General features: G+C 36.5%; 1 protein-coding gene across 1 annotated transcript; it reads left to right on the forward strand.

Annotated features, from left to right (window-relative positions):
- The first annotated feature begins 4,725 nt into the window (after window positions 1–4,725).
- Window positions 4,726–10,849, forward strand: LOC147858433 (protein root UVB sensitive 6-like). Its single transcript, XM_087327095.1, has 13 exons — window positions 4,726–5,357; window positions 5,483–5,581; window positions 5,751–5,864; window positions 6,046–6,117; window positions 6,417–6,527; window positions 7,096–7,215; window positions 7,352–7,453; window positions 7,529–7,601; window positions 7,766–7,849; window positions 8,691–8,755; window positions 8,842–8,943; window positions 9,491–9,661; window positions 10,233–10,849. Exons 1-13 carry the CDS (start codon window positions 4,821–4,823, stop codon window positions 10,299–10,301), a joined length of 1,719 nt encoding a protein of 572 aa, XP_087183221.1. The 5' UTR covers window positions 4,726–4,820; the 3' UTR covers window positions 10,302–10,849.
- Window positions 10,850–13,201: the final 2,352 nt, after the last annotated feature.

Genomic DNA, 13,201 nt, shown 5'->3' on the forward strand with positions numbered 1-13,201 from the left:
TTGACTTGGAATCTTATCATGTAAAGGATCATGTGGTTAGTCATTTCCTTCGATGCGCCTCATTTCATGATATGTTATTGTAATGAATTTATGAAATGTCAGTAATTCATTTTGAATTCTTTTTACGAGCATTCTCACAAGAAAAAAAACATTGCAAATTTTACCACGTAACATAGTCCACGATACAAGTGATACATGGTACAATTGTATTTTCATTGGGATTTCATGTCATTGGTTGTACTCTCTCAACAACCCCCTAATTTTGCTATTCATATCCTTGCATGTATATGCGGTAGTTTGCGAACGAATATGCAACATTACATCCCATAATTAATTCACTAAACTTTATAATGTTTGTTTAAATATGTTGTTGCAAGTTGCAACATGTACAAAACGCACATTGCATTTCGTGCCTAATGTTGAAGATTTGACCTATTTTCAAAATTTAATTCCCCTCACCCATCTCTTCTCAATTCCCTTAAAACGCACAAAATAGTAGTTATACCAAAATTCGACAGAAGGAATCCAAAAATCAATTAAGGCGTATCTACATTTATGGCCACCCTTTTTGCAATGAATCATGCAATCATTAACCCTTTATGTAGAAATGGGTGTTGACCAATATTGCCTTTAATGCTAACATCCGACCATACAAAAACAACTTGGGCGTAGTTCATTAGGAGAGGCATATCAATTACAAAGGGCAATATCGTTTCATGGCAAACTTAACGTAAAGGTTGTCGTGGATCAATTGTGGAACCAATGAACAAATTATAATAATGGAGAAGTTGGATTTGGGCATAACCCAATTCAAATGAGTTGTCCTCCATACATGTGCCATCAACACATCCATTTGATACCACATTGGTTGTGATTTGAAAAGTTAGGGTAATCTTTATTATGGATAAACTTTGAATCCCATGAATAAGTAATAAAAAAGTACAGTTTGAGTTGGGCATAACTGAATTCAAATGAGTCATCATCCATATATGTGCCATGAATGCATGATGCATCCATTCGATGCCCTACTTGGTTGTCATTTGAAAAGTTTCGAATTCAATGCCTTCAATTGCTTAAATCTCTTAATTTCATACATGAAAGTGAGCCAAACTACTTTAATGGTTCTTACATATTTCGTGATAATTTGAAGCATGACTAATATGACACACACCTTTATATGTGGGAAACACACTTATAGGAAGTGTACTAGATGGATCAAAACCTTGGCAAATGTTTTATTTATTGTACTTCCATGCTTTTCACTCGTGGCCACTTGATATGAATGCCCCACAAGAGCATTATTTGATCATTTTAAAGCCTCACGCTTCTATTCTTTGAAAAACATCGTGAGGGATCTAAGTTCTGATAATTCATGACTGTCAACTTAAAAATCATTATGATGACTAGGAGAAATGAATGTGTCGTGACTCCTTCTTTACCACCTATATGGCTCTCCCACAACGAATGGTGAATGTGGTTCTCTTTGATCCCTCAAATGTTCGTTCTCGATGAATGAAAAAACATTATTTAGGTAGAGCATAAACTTTGTTATGAATACCTAGTTACTTTAAATGTACACGTGTTAAGAGTCTATTACTAAACAATAGACCAAAATAAAGTAAAAACAAGGTAAATAGATTTGATAGAAGAACGTGTTCCACCGGACCACCCCCAAGCTATAATCAAGACATAACCAATCTACCACCAATGTCCCAACCACCGAATATTAGGATAACTAATACCTTGGAAGAGATTAACACGATCGTCGTGACTAAAGCCTAACCCCCATCACTTGTGTCTAAGACAACAACCTTCCGACGTAATGTGCTTATGAGGGTAGCTAAGCCTCATATTTGTACCTCTTCCTAGGCCCCTTGAATAGACGTGCCTTTCTAAAAAGACTCTCCATTTGTTTGTCGTCGAGATCATAGAATGTAATAAATGTGTTCGTGGAAGCATTCAAACGTTTGGAAACTTTTTTTGACCTCCGAATACGATAATATAATCTATCTATCTATCTCCTCCTCCTCGTGAATCTTTTTCTTCTGCTACTGCTACTTCTTCCTATCAAAACATGATCAATAACGCTACTCATCCACCATATATTGGCGACCATGATCTCTCCAACCATTTTGTTGTGCTTCTTGATCCTCCTTCTTCCCAAGTGGTCTACGACTATGGCTATGCCGATCTTATTTACCACGATTCAACCGCTAGTCCATGGATGCAATGCTCCATGACTTCTACTACATCTTAGCCTCCTCAGTATAATTCATGGAGAAGACAAAGAAGAAGCAGGCATAGATGAATCAGGAGAGAAGTAATAGAGGAGGAGTGATGGGGAGCTCTGGGCAGTAGGTGTGGCTCATGATCGCAGAGAGGATGAGGGAGGAGATCCTTGCAACCAAGGACATACACAAAGCCAACATTAATCTCAAGAACACCATGATGATGAGCAAGAAGAGTAGGAGCTTGATCCACCATGTCGATGAGAATCAGATGAATCATACTCATGGTGATTCTCATAATCCGATGAATCATAGTCATGGACCATGGTGATCCTCTTAATCACAATCGTCACAATGATGGCGGTGACCAGAACAACAAGAAGAAGTTGAGGAGGATGAAGAGAAGGTGAATGGTCCCGGGAATACTACCATAAAAGCTGAAGCATTAGCTCATATAACACCTCACGCTCTCTCCCTCTTTCTCTCTCTTTCTAATGTTTAATACTTTAATAATTCTCGAGTATTTAAACTTGAGGACATGTGATTCAATCAATATGTTCTTATATATCCAATCCAACATTGAGATGATTTACCATACACGTTTGATTGAATCATTCTCAAATGCGAATGCACGCATGATACATATGATTCATTCTATGGTCAAGATCATGATAGTGCGTGCATCTATCATTCCTTCTATCCAAACACATTCATTAGTCCCTTTCTAACATTAGTGACCATACCATTCACTTATGTACATATTAGTGACCTACCCTCACCTATGTTACGCGTACATAACAACACACTTGACACAACATATCCATGATATCAATTGGCTATTTGTAAAGGAAAATACGAGGGCCAAGACATGATCCATGTGTGCATGGGGTGCATGGATGCCCACATTATGGGTGAGCATCATTATTTTGTGCTATCTATCACCAAATATAACACATGCACAAGGCATGGTAGTCACGTGCATGTGCTAATATAGCATATTATGCACAACAAGAACTATGTATGAGGCAACATGTGAGCATGGTAGTCTACTGTAATGAACGGGCATTACACCAACCAATCAAGAATGCATGTATGCAATGAAAGATTGTTATCAAGACGTAGGAGGCACAAAGATGTAACAATTCAAGATTGAGATGATAATTAAATTAGCTCTCTTGATGTTAAATCCTTCAATACTATAAAGCCCAAATATCGATCACTCTTAAACCATACGGTATTAAGAAACTCGACCACTTGTTCATAGCACACAAAGAACACACATTGTAGGTACTATATCTCAATCTCAACTATTCATTGTCCAAAGCGTAACGGCCATCTTGTGTGAAAACGAGAGCAAATATCATAATCCCTTGCATGGCTCATTGCATGTGAGGTAAAAAGACATGAAAATGATGTGTCGAGGGGGATGAAGGAGAGCATATGATTGGACCAAGATAAACCATCAAACACGAAACATCGGACCGAGTTGGGCACAAGCAACAAACATGTGGAGGACTGGAGGGCGTGCATACGGATAGATAGAGTCCAGGCAAAACAGACATGGAGAGAGAGATGGATGGATGGATTGGACGGAGGAAGCATGGAGAGAGAGATGAATGCAGACATGCAATCGTGTCGACAATGGCGGACGGGAGAGGTGGGTGGTCCAACAAATAAATGAAGGAAGTAGTGTATGAATCTAGCTACCCACTACTACTATGTACTAGAAGAAGAAGAAGAAGAAATAATAGAGAAATTGGAAAGGATATATATATATAAAGGGTGGAAGAGAAAAGGAGGTCCACATATCAAAAGACAGAGAAACAGAGAGAGAGAGAGAGAGAGAGAGAGAGAGAGAGAGACAGAGGGTGTGTGTATGTGTATGGATGGGGACCCATCATCATCATCAGCATCATCTGCTGGCATGCTCGCTCAATGCATGAAACAAAAACCTCTTTCTTCCTTTCTTCCGAAACAGAGGTCGGGGGTTTCTTTTCCTTCTGTGCCCCCCCCCCCCCCCCCCTTCTCTTGAGAGGGATCTGAAAAGCTAGGGTTGTTAGACAGAGCTGGACAGAAGAAAACAGAGAAGAAGGGGAGAGAACCATATTGTGACCAACAATTGATCACCTTTGAGAGCCCTATTCTCGACCTCGGATCTGCATTCCAGATTTGATTTTCATTCGATTTGCCTCTCGGATACATGAATCGCCGAAATCTGATATTTTCTCGATAGGGTACTTCGCAGAATTTTTTGCCTGTTTTTCGTATTTTGCCTCCCCTTTTCAGAAAAAGAATTCAGCCAAAATTTGGTACATGTTTCTACATGTTTGTCTACGAAATTCTCGAAAAAATCTGTTTGTTTGGTACTTCTAGGAAGCAAAGTTTTCCATCTATTTCCTGAATTATCAGTTGTATTTCTCAAGTTGATGTCTTCAAAATGCAATTGGATGAAGATCTAGCTGATTGTGGGCACTTGCATTTTGTTTTGTCTACACAGCTCTGAACAGGATATCCCTATATGTCCATACGTATACACATACTTATATAATTAGTATATTATATAATATATATACATAAATATATATAAATAATATGCCAGGTCCTGTGCCTCTGAGGGCATTGCCGGTGGTTCGGCAAGGAAGAATTCCCTCATTAGATGATGAGAAAGTAACCTTATCAATGAACTTAGCATCGGCGTCATCATCTTCATCATCAACAACATCATCATCTCAACCTTCTGCTACTTCAATTGAAAAGCGATCAAATCAAGAGGTGGGCAGATTAGTGCGAGAAGCCATGTCTGTGGGCATCCAATCACATGCAGCTGCATCGTCATCGACCCATTTCTCCACCATAGATTTCGAGAAAGTCATCCCTACAAGTTCGGGCCGAGCACCTACCTCTCTAGTTGGCAAAAAAGGAAAATTGAATGAGAAACAATCAACAACAAGAGAATGGTCTAATAGTTCAAATGGATATGCAAAGGGTCGGGATAGAGATCGAGATACAATATTATGTGTAGAAATTGTCGGCTCAGGGTCCACATGGGAATATTCCACTAAACAACAATCGGGGAAAAACGTTTTCCATGTCACACATGCAAAGAATTCAAGTCACAACCCATTCAATGTAATGCCCGAGTACTAATTTTGCAAAAAGAAAATCTTCACTTTCTATTTATTTAATGTTTAGAATTTGATGAGGTTTTAAATGGGGCAAATCACACACTCTCTCTATGCAATCCTTGTTTTCAGGGCTTGATGGACTTCTTGAGGTCTTGTGTTGTCCCTGATGGCTATCCAGAGAGTGTTTCTCCATCATATGGCCCATATATGAAATGGAGAGCAATTAAGGTATTACAAATTCTCTTTGTTTTCTAGTATGCATTATATTTACTGTGTTCTAGTTCTTTTTAGCATATTCATTTTTCATTGCTTTCTAATCTGCATTATATTTACCATGTTCTAGCTCTCTCTACTATAACGAACAGGCTAAAACATGATTCAATATGTGAAATTACAGTACCTTTTCGGAGGAGCAATGAGTGTCTTTACAACGAGGTCATTGCTGCAAGCGGTGGGTGTCTCAGGACATGGGGCTGCGCCCACAGCCATGGCTGTGAATTGGGTCATAAAGGTTAGTGATAATAAGAAAGAATTGGAATGAATAAGCACTTCTATAGTAGTTTGAACCATCAAGAGCCTTGGTAATAAGGATGAAACAAACCCAGTTTCATGTGATAAGCACTTTGTTTGGAAAATTAATTTCAGGCTGTATGAATCAACATTTAAACCATTGGCTAGCTTCGTGTTTTCAGGATGGTGCTGGCCGAGTGGGCAAACTCCTGTTTGCACGCCATGGAAAGAAGTTTGATTACGATATGAAGCAGGTTTGAACTTTGGACAAATCAATCCTTTTTAGACATTGAAATAGATGAGGTAGTACATTTCAGGGTAAATGAAAGGCAGGCGATTTTATGTTTAAGGAAAAGGATGGGGATGCATGTTAAGAGGAAGGAGTTTTTATATAAAAGGAATGCAATTTGGGACTTTGTATTGAGAGGATGGGAGGGTCTCATTGTAAAAATACAGAGATATGCAAAAAAATGGATTTGGGTATTTAATGTTCATCAAAATTGGCATTTGATGCGTGGAAAAACTCTGATGATCTCTCCTGATGGCTTGACAGCTGCGGTTCACAGGTGACCTCCTTATGGAGCTTGGTGCAGCTGTAGAGCTTGCTACTGCATTGGCCCCTCATCTCTTCCTTCCATTAGCATGTGCTGCAAATGTTGCTAAGGTTGGATTTCTTTTGCATTGAGGTGATATCTTATTCACACACAAGTATATTTAAAATAAAGATAGTTATCAAACAAAGGTCTAAAGATAGGCCCAATAGTTATATAGCATGGATACCTATGGTCTCACTACTAGTCGCCTCTGATTGAACTGGGTAAACCTAGTGTATGTTCTTCTCCTTTTCAAGTATTCTCAATAGAAAAGCTAATGAAGGCTAGAGATAGGCCAATTAGGCACATGGTGTGTATCTATGATCTGGGCTGTTGTTTTCTATCCAAGTTTTGTGATTGTGCTTCAAATAGTGGGCAAAATCATGAGAAAATACAGAAATGTAAAAGGAATTTAGTTATATATATACAAAATATAAATTTTTGTTCTTATGTTACCAGCCGGCAGGACAGTTGAAAATAATGACTGGCACAGGGTCTGAACATTGTGATGACCAATAGATATGTGTAAAGGACTAGCTTTTATCGACCCCTATTTAATAATGTAGTTATGATGTGTTCGCATAATCATGTATTCTAATAGATTATGTTGTGATGAAGAGTGTTTTTTTTCATGGTCAGAATGTAGCAGCTGTGTCATCAACATCAACACGGGCACCCATATACAAGTCTTTTGCTCGAGGAGAGAATATTGGAGATGTAACAGCAAAGGGGGAGTGCATTAGCAATATTGCAGACTTGGTAAAAAGGGCTTAAGAAAAACACGATTGAAAACTTTTTAGTTCTTGAGGAAAACCTAAAAATACGCTTAAGAAAAAAAATTTGACTTTCAATTGTTTGCCTTCCATTTTCTAATGTTTTTATATCATTCAAACAGTTGGGAGCAGGACTTGGTATATTTATTTCAAAAAGAAATCCCTCTCTGATGGCTACATTCGCGGTGCTTTCATGTGGTTATCTTTACTGTTCTTATCAAGAGGTGACAGCCATGGTCTCTTGTATAATATTCAATGCATTTATTGCTGAACTTTCCTGATACCATGTGATTTCACAGATTAAATCAGTATGCCTCCCGACATTAAATAGGGCAAGGTTCAAAGCAGCAGTACAATCTTTTCTCATAACAGGTAAATTACAATGACATGTAATATCCTTAATTTTTACTTTCATAAACATCAATCTTGACACAACCTGAGTATTGCATAATAATGTATCAGACATTACCTTTTGCATGAAAATGATGGCACCTTAATTTAACATATTTTGAAGTTGTTACCTGTTATTTATACAGGGAAAGTACCATCTGTGTTGGAAGGGAATAGTAAAGAAAACATCTTCACATTTCCTTGGGTTAGAGAGAAACCCTTTGCACTTGGTAGGCCTTCTATCGTGTTTTCTCTTGATAGATGGAAAGCTTAGTGTATACTTACACATATTTGCGTTTAAACCTATTTGGAGTTTTTGGTCAAAACAGAGTAGAAATTGTCTATGTGAAGTTGGGATTTGATTTGTTCTTAATAGGGTTATGCTAAGAACTGTGATTTCACTAGAATTTAGAGCCATACCCCAATACATTCTAGTAAAATTTATGCTAGATATAGAAGATTTATTCTCTCGGAAGGTATTAAGCTTCTTAAAAAACTTGCATTCTTTATAAAAGAGTATAAATGATTTGAAGTGCATCTAACCAATCAAAACTGCCTTCTTTTGGGTAAAAAGTTCTCTCTTTTAGTCCGTTCTTTTGATATCCTAATTTAATTGGTTTGCAAGTCTAATATTTTAACCATGTTTAGCATTTTAATTTTAATTTTTACCACATTTAATTAATATTTTTGTTTAAGGTTTAGGATTTAGGAGGGATTAACAAAATAAGAGCACTAAAATAACCTAGAAAGTCATTGAAAACATATTCCATGTTCAGCATTTGTTAATCTATAGGGAAATGGGATGTCAGACTTATTATATATTATTGATATAAGCAATATCAAGATAAAATACAATTCTCTTGGGGAGATGTACAATTACATCAATAAGCAACCCCTGATTCAAACAGTCCATAGCGTCTTCCCACTCATAAATAGCAATTTTCCAACACATGAATTTTCAACTTCAGTGTTTTTCTGCATATTCAGAAGCTAAGTGAAGAGCATAAGAGTTCATTAAACAAATGTTTTGGTCATTAAATAACTCAGATTCTTTGTTTTTTTGATTGCTAGGTGCTCGAGTTAACGAAGCATTCAAAAACCCAAGTAATTTTCTTGAACTTCTACCATCATTCCAGGTGAAATACAATCAACATAATGTTTTTTTTTGTCATTGTCACATTTATACCTTCTTCTAAACAATAAATTTGCATGTATTTTTCAGAAAGAGAAGTATGTGGTAACCTACAATCCCGAAAAATACCAAGCATTTGCATTGTTGAAAGTAGGGGCTACCTCAGATGATGTGCTTCGAGCATGTTTTCATGTGAGTAGTATAGAGAGAGCTAAAACATATTTAAACTTAACTAACCGAATGTTTAACCTGGTTAATTTGGACAATTAAACCAGATGGAGAGGAATGATCATTGACTATTTCCAAACTGTAGCCATCCCATGTTAAGCATAAAGAGTAGTTAAATGTGACTTGACATAATTTCACCTAATTTTTAACATAATTAATTGATAAAAAACATGTAGAGGACTAGATGATTGTCACACTTATATCCCACCCATAGCCAAGCAATAGGTAAATAGGCCTAGTTATATCTGCAATATAATCTCTAGAATAATATAGTTATATAACTTATGCTTATGCTCTTAACCTAATTGGTGGTACCATGCCATTCGTATATAATTCAACCCCCTAGGGCTATCATATCTAGAACATAGCCATTTAGAATTGTCCAACCAAATGCCATCCGATAACTACTATGCCTATTCTAACCTTAAGTTACCCGTAAACAATATAACATAGTTATGTGCATACAGTTTTGGCTCCTTTTTCTCATCTTATATCACATAAAAATGTACAGGCACAACTTCTAGAAAACATGTTTCACAACCCATCAGTTGACCGGGATTACTACTGGAACTTAGCTTCTTTTGTAAATACATCTGAGATGGGTGTTGATGCGGTTGTTAAAGGAAGCTGTGAGCGTGTTCCTCACCTCTTTGAATCATTCAAGCATCAAGCAATTTCTGAGGTTTGTGCCTTTCAAAACTGTTTTAATTTATGTAACCTTTCACTCTCTCTTTTTATATATACAAATATGTATGTACGTATGCATGCATGTGTGTATATTTAGATATATGAATATATTTGTATTCTTGTATATAAATGATGCATATATTTATGTCTATTATCTTTATTGATATGTATGTTCATACATATATTATATATGCATCTGTATGCATGTGTGCATATGTATACCTACATAAATATGGTTATTTGTGTTTGCAATACCTATATGTATGTATATGGCCATATCTATATACACACCCCGAGATATATACACATACATTGATATATGTACATTATAGAATATGTGCTGCATACGATTACAAATCTACATATACATGTAGGCAACCCACTGGTATATATAGATATATGTACATTGTAGAATATGTGCTGCACACGATTCACATACGTCTTCTTTCTCCTCTCTCCCTCTTTCTCTATATATATGTCTTAATTTTTTTTACTAGATTCCACAATTCATGTAGAAAACCATTTTATTTTTTAATGTGTACTTCTCTCCCCTTGCAAATGAACAGGGTTGGGTCATGGGCGAATCACTATTGAATCCTGGCATTGCAAGGCTAAGTTGTATGAAAGAAGGCTGAAACTGTGTCATGTGCGCGATAATATACTATGGGAAAGAAATGTGCTCGAGGATAAACAATGATATGACATGCTATAATATCGATCAAACTTCAAAAGACATACCATACAGAAGCAGTCTCTAGACCATGGTAACATGTGAGTTAATTCCCGCTATAGATGGTTTTATTTAACATGATCGAGAGTTCTTTATGATACACATATCATATAATGTTCAGAAGCATGATTCATTATTCGTTGTTGGGGTTTCTACTTCCAATTTACCTGAGCTTTGAATCATTTTTTCACCGGAAGATGCAGGATTTTTTGAACAAGTAATATGATAATATGCTTAATATCATAGTGCTTCACACATCTATAGTTCTCGCTGATTGTTTTGGCGAGAAATCATATCTATATTGAGATTCTCTATCAAAGATGATATATACATATTTACATATGAATCATTCAGCAATTTTGCATTTTTCCTCTTACAGATAAATGTTGAAGCACAAAGATCTTAGAAACCATGTAAACAATGAGGGTATCAATGAAGAACATTTCAAGTTAATGTTGCAGTGTCCAACGTGTTTCTTATCCTGCGTTTTTGTTTCCTGTTAGTCCCATTCACCTGAACTTGTCTGCTATGTTTTTCTTTTATGGAAAGTTTACATTGAAATATATGCAATATCACTTCCATAATCACTCCACTCACTTCCATTATCACTATATTTTCACTCGTATCGTGGCTAGCCACTTTGTTAAATTTTAATGACTCCAATATTTGATTTCTAATCAATCATCATTGATCGATTAAAATATATGCAATCACTTCCATAATCGCTCCAGTCCTGCCACTAAGCACACTACTTTTTCACTCATTTCATGGCTAACCACTTTGTTAAATTTGAATGATTCGAATATGTGATTTCTTATATCAATCATCATTGCTTGATTGGTCAAATAATGCTTCTAAATGCATATATACATCTTAATTAATCAATGGATATAAAGATCATCATCATCACCATAATTTGAACATAATTTAATCTCACCATTAATAATTTATTATCTCAATACCAATCTGCTCTCCCCTCATACATTTGTAAGTGACGTATGTTTTCTTAACATCTAATTGTTTTAGACTTTTTTTTGGAAATGCTTGTACTTATTTTATGCATTGTAGTATATCAAATTTATTTGAGTTACAAGCAAATGATTGCAATAATTTTTTGAGTCTTCCTGAAATTAATGAATTATTAAATCATTTTCCGACATGAATATGTTCTCAAACACGAATGGTTGGTTCTATGCAAACCTTAGAACTGTGCCTTTTTAACCACCCTACCTTTGAGAAGGAGGTCAACCAAGTGTTATTTCCAGTAAAAACATGTAGCTCAGATAAAATTGATGCCCCTAACCGTGTGAAGCACTATTTATGCATCTTATGAGTGATTCAACCCACCCAACAAGACAATGAACTAAGTATATGGATTACCCTTATGTAAGGTCCCCATAAAGGAGCAATTTGCTTGATAACACATTTTCACAAGACAATGAACTAAGTATATGGATTACCTTATGTAACGTCCCCATAAATGAGCAACTCACTTGATAACACATTTTCGTTAAGAGGGTGGGGATCAAAATCTCAAAGTGTCTTCACATATTCCCTTGAGATTATAGGACATCTAATTGATTGGATTTCTAGATGTGCTACAATGTCCCCTCTATTAATGCCCAAACATGCAAAATAACTCTGTAAGATCTATTTCAATGTTATGAAGATGTTGCATTAACCTCACCTAATTTAAGAGGTTAGCTCACCAATGTAGCTGGTAATGTTCTGAACAAGCACCAACCAACCCTCTGTAAGGGTAGTAATCATAGAGAGTGGATACACTTGTATAGCATACGAATTTCTTAGATGAATAGAGAGTGGAGAGAGTGGATATAGTTGTACCGAGACACATTGAATGGTTACATGCTCATATACATTCATGTCCTATATATGATGTTCAGATAATCCACACATCCTCTATATATGTAGTCTATCTTCTATATACAGTATTTACACAGAGGAAGGCGGTAGGTTATAAGCATTCAGTAGGATCCATCTCATCATATCAATAGTTGTTTCCTATCCTTAGGAAATTACTACATATCCAACGTTGATGGTGTGGTGTGAAGACTAGAGCACTTTCCTGCTCTATTAATGGATTCTTACCTTTCCTTTCCAGGGAAATCTACAATGGCTTTGCCTGATCCCATTGCTGCTTCTGTTAACTACCGATGTTGTTTCGCTCGTACTTGTGCCATGTTTCCTTCTTTTGATTGCACCTATGGTTCCTTGATGGGGTGGGATGATACACCTTCAGTTTGCTCACTTGATGTGGCTCAACAAAAGATGCCATCTTTTTTTGTGGGTTTAAGCAAGCATACCATCCACTTGCTTGAAATCTCCTATCTTTTTACTTCATGGCATCCTTGACTCTCTTTATTTGCGTCTAATCCTTCCATCTTCTCTGCAGGCAGCAAATGCGCAGACAGAGAGAAGCTATCCTCTTTTCATCCTGTTCTCTCCGCTTTGCTCATTCTATTGTAGCTAAACACAAGAGTAGCTTCCTTCTTCTCTCACTCTTTCCCGACTCTTCTCCCCCTCCATCAATACTCCCCTGCTTCGTCAAATGTGGCATCCATTTGTGCTTCTTCTTCGCCTCCTCTGTTTTCTCAGGGGTTCTTCTCTTCTTTCTCTATTTGCCTTTTGTATACATACATATGTACATACCTTCTTCAATACACCTTCTTCTAATCTCCTTATGACTTTTTGAGTGTTTTGTGATCTTCTTTCTATTTGAGACTCTCGACTCTCGAGTCCTCAATGCTTTTTGTCTTCTTTCTTTCTTTCTTTCTTTCTGTGGTG

The sequence above is a fragment of the Azolla caroliniana genome, unplaced genomic scaffold, assembly GCF_043228905.1.
Source record: "Azolla caroliniana isolate FFs.n. ecotype wild unplaced genomic scaffold, voAzoCaro1.0.p SCAF_11, whole genome shotgun sequence".
Lineage (NCBI taxonomy): Eukaryota > Viridiplantae > Streptophyta > Polypodiopsida > Salviniales > Salviniaceae > Azolla > Azolla caroliniana.

Coding starts and splice junctions, on each gene's coding strand:
- LOC147858433 (XM_087327095.1), top strand. CDS start 4,821: ATGCCAGGTCCTGTGCCTCTGAGGGCATTGCCGGTGGTTCGGCAAGGA. Junction 7,850..8,690: donor AGAGAAACCCTTTGCACTTG/GTAGGCCTTCTA, acceptor TTTGATTGCTAG/GTGCTCGAGTTAACGAAGCA. Junction 8,944..9,490: donor TGCTTCGAGCATGTTTTCAT/GTGAGTAGTATA, acceptor AAAAATGTACAG/GCACAACTTCTAGAAAACAT.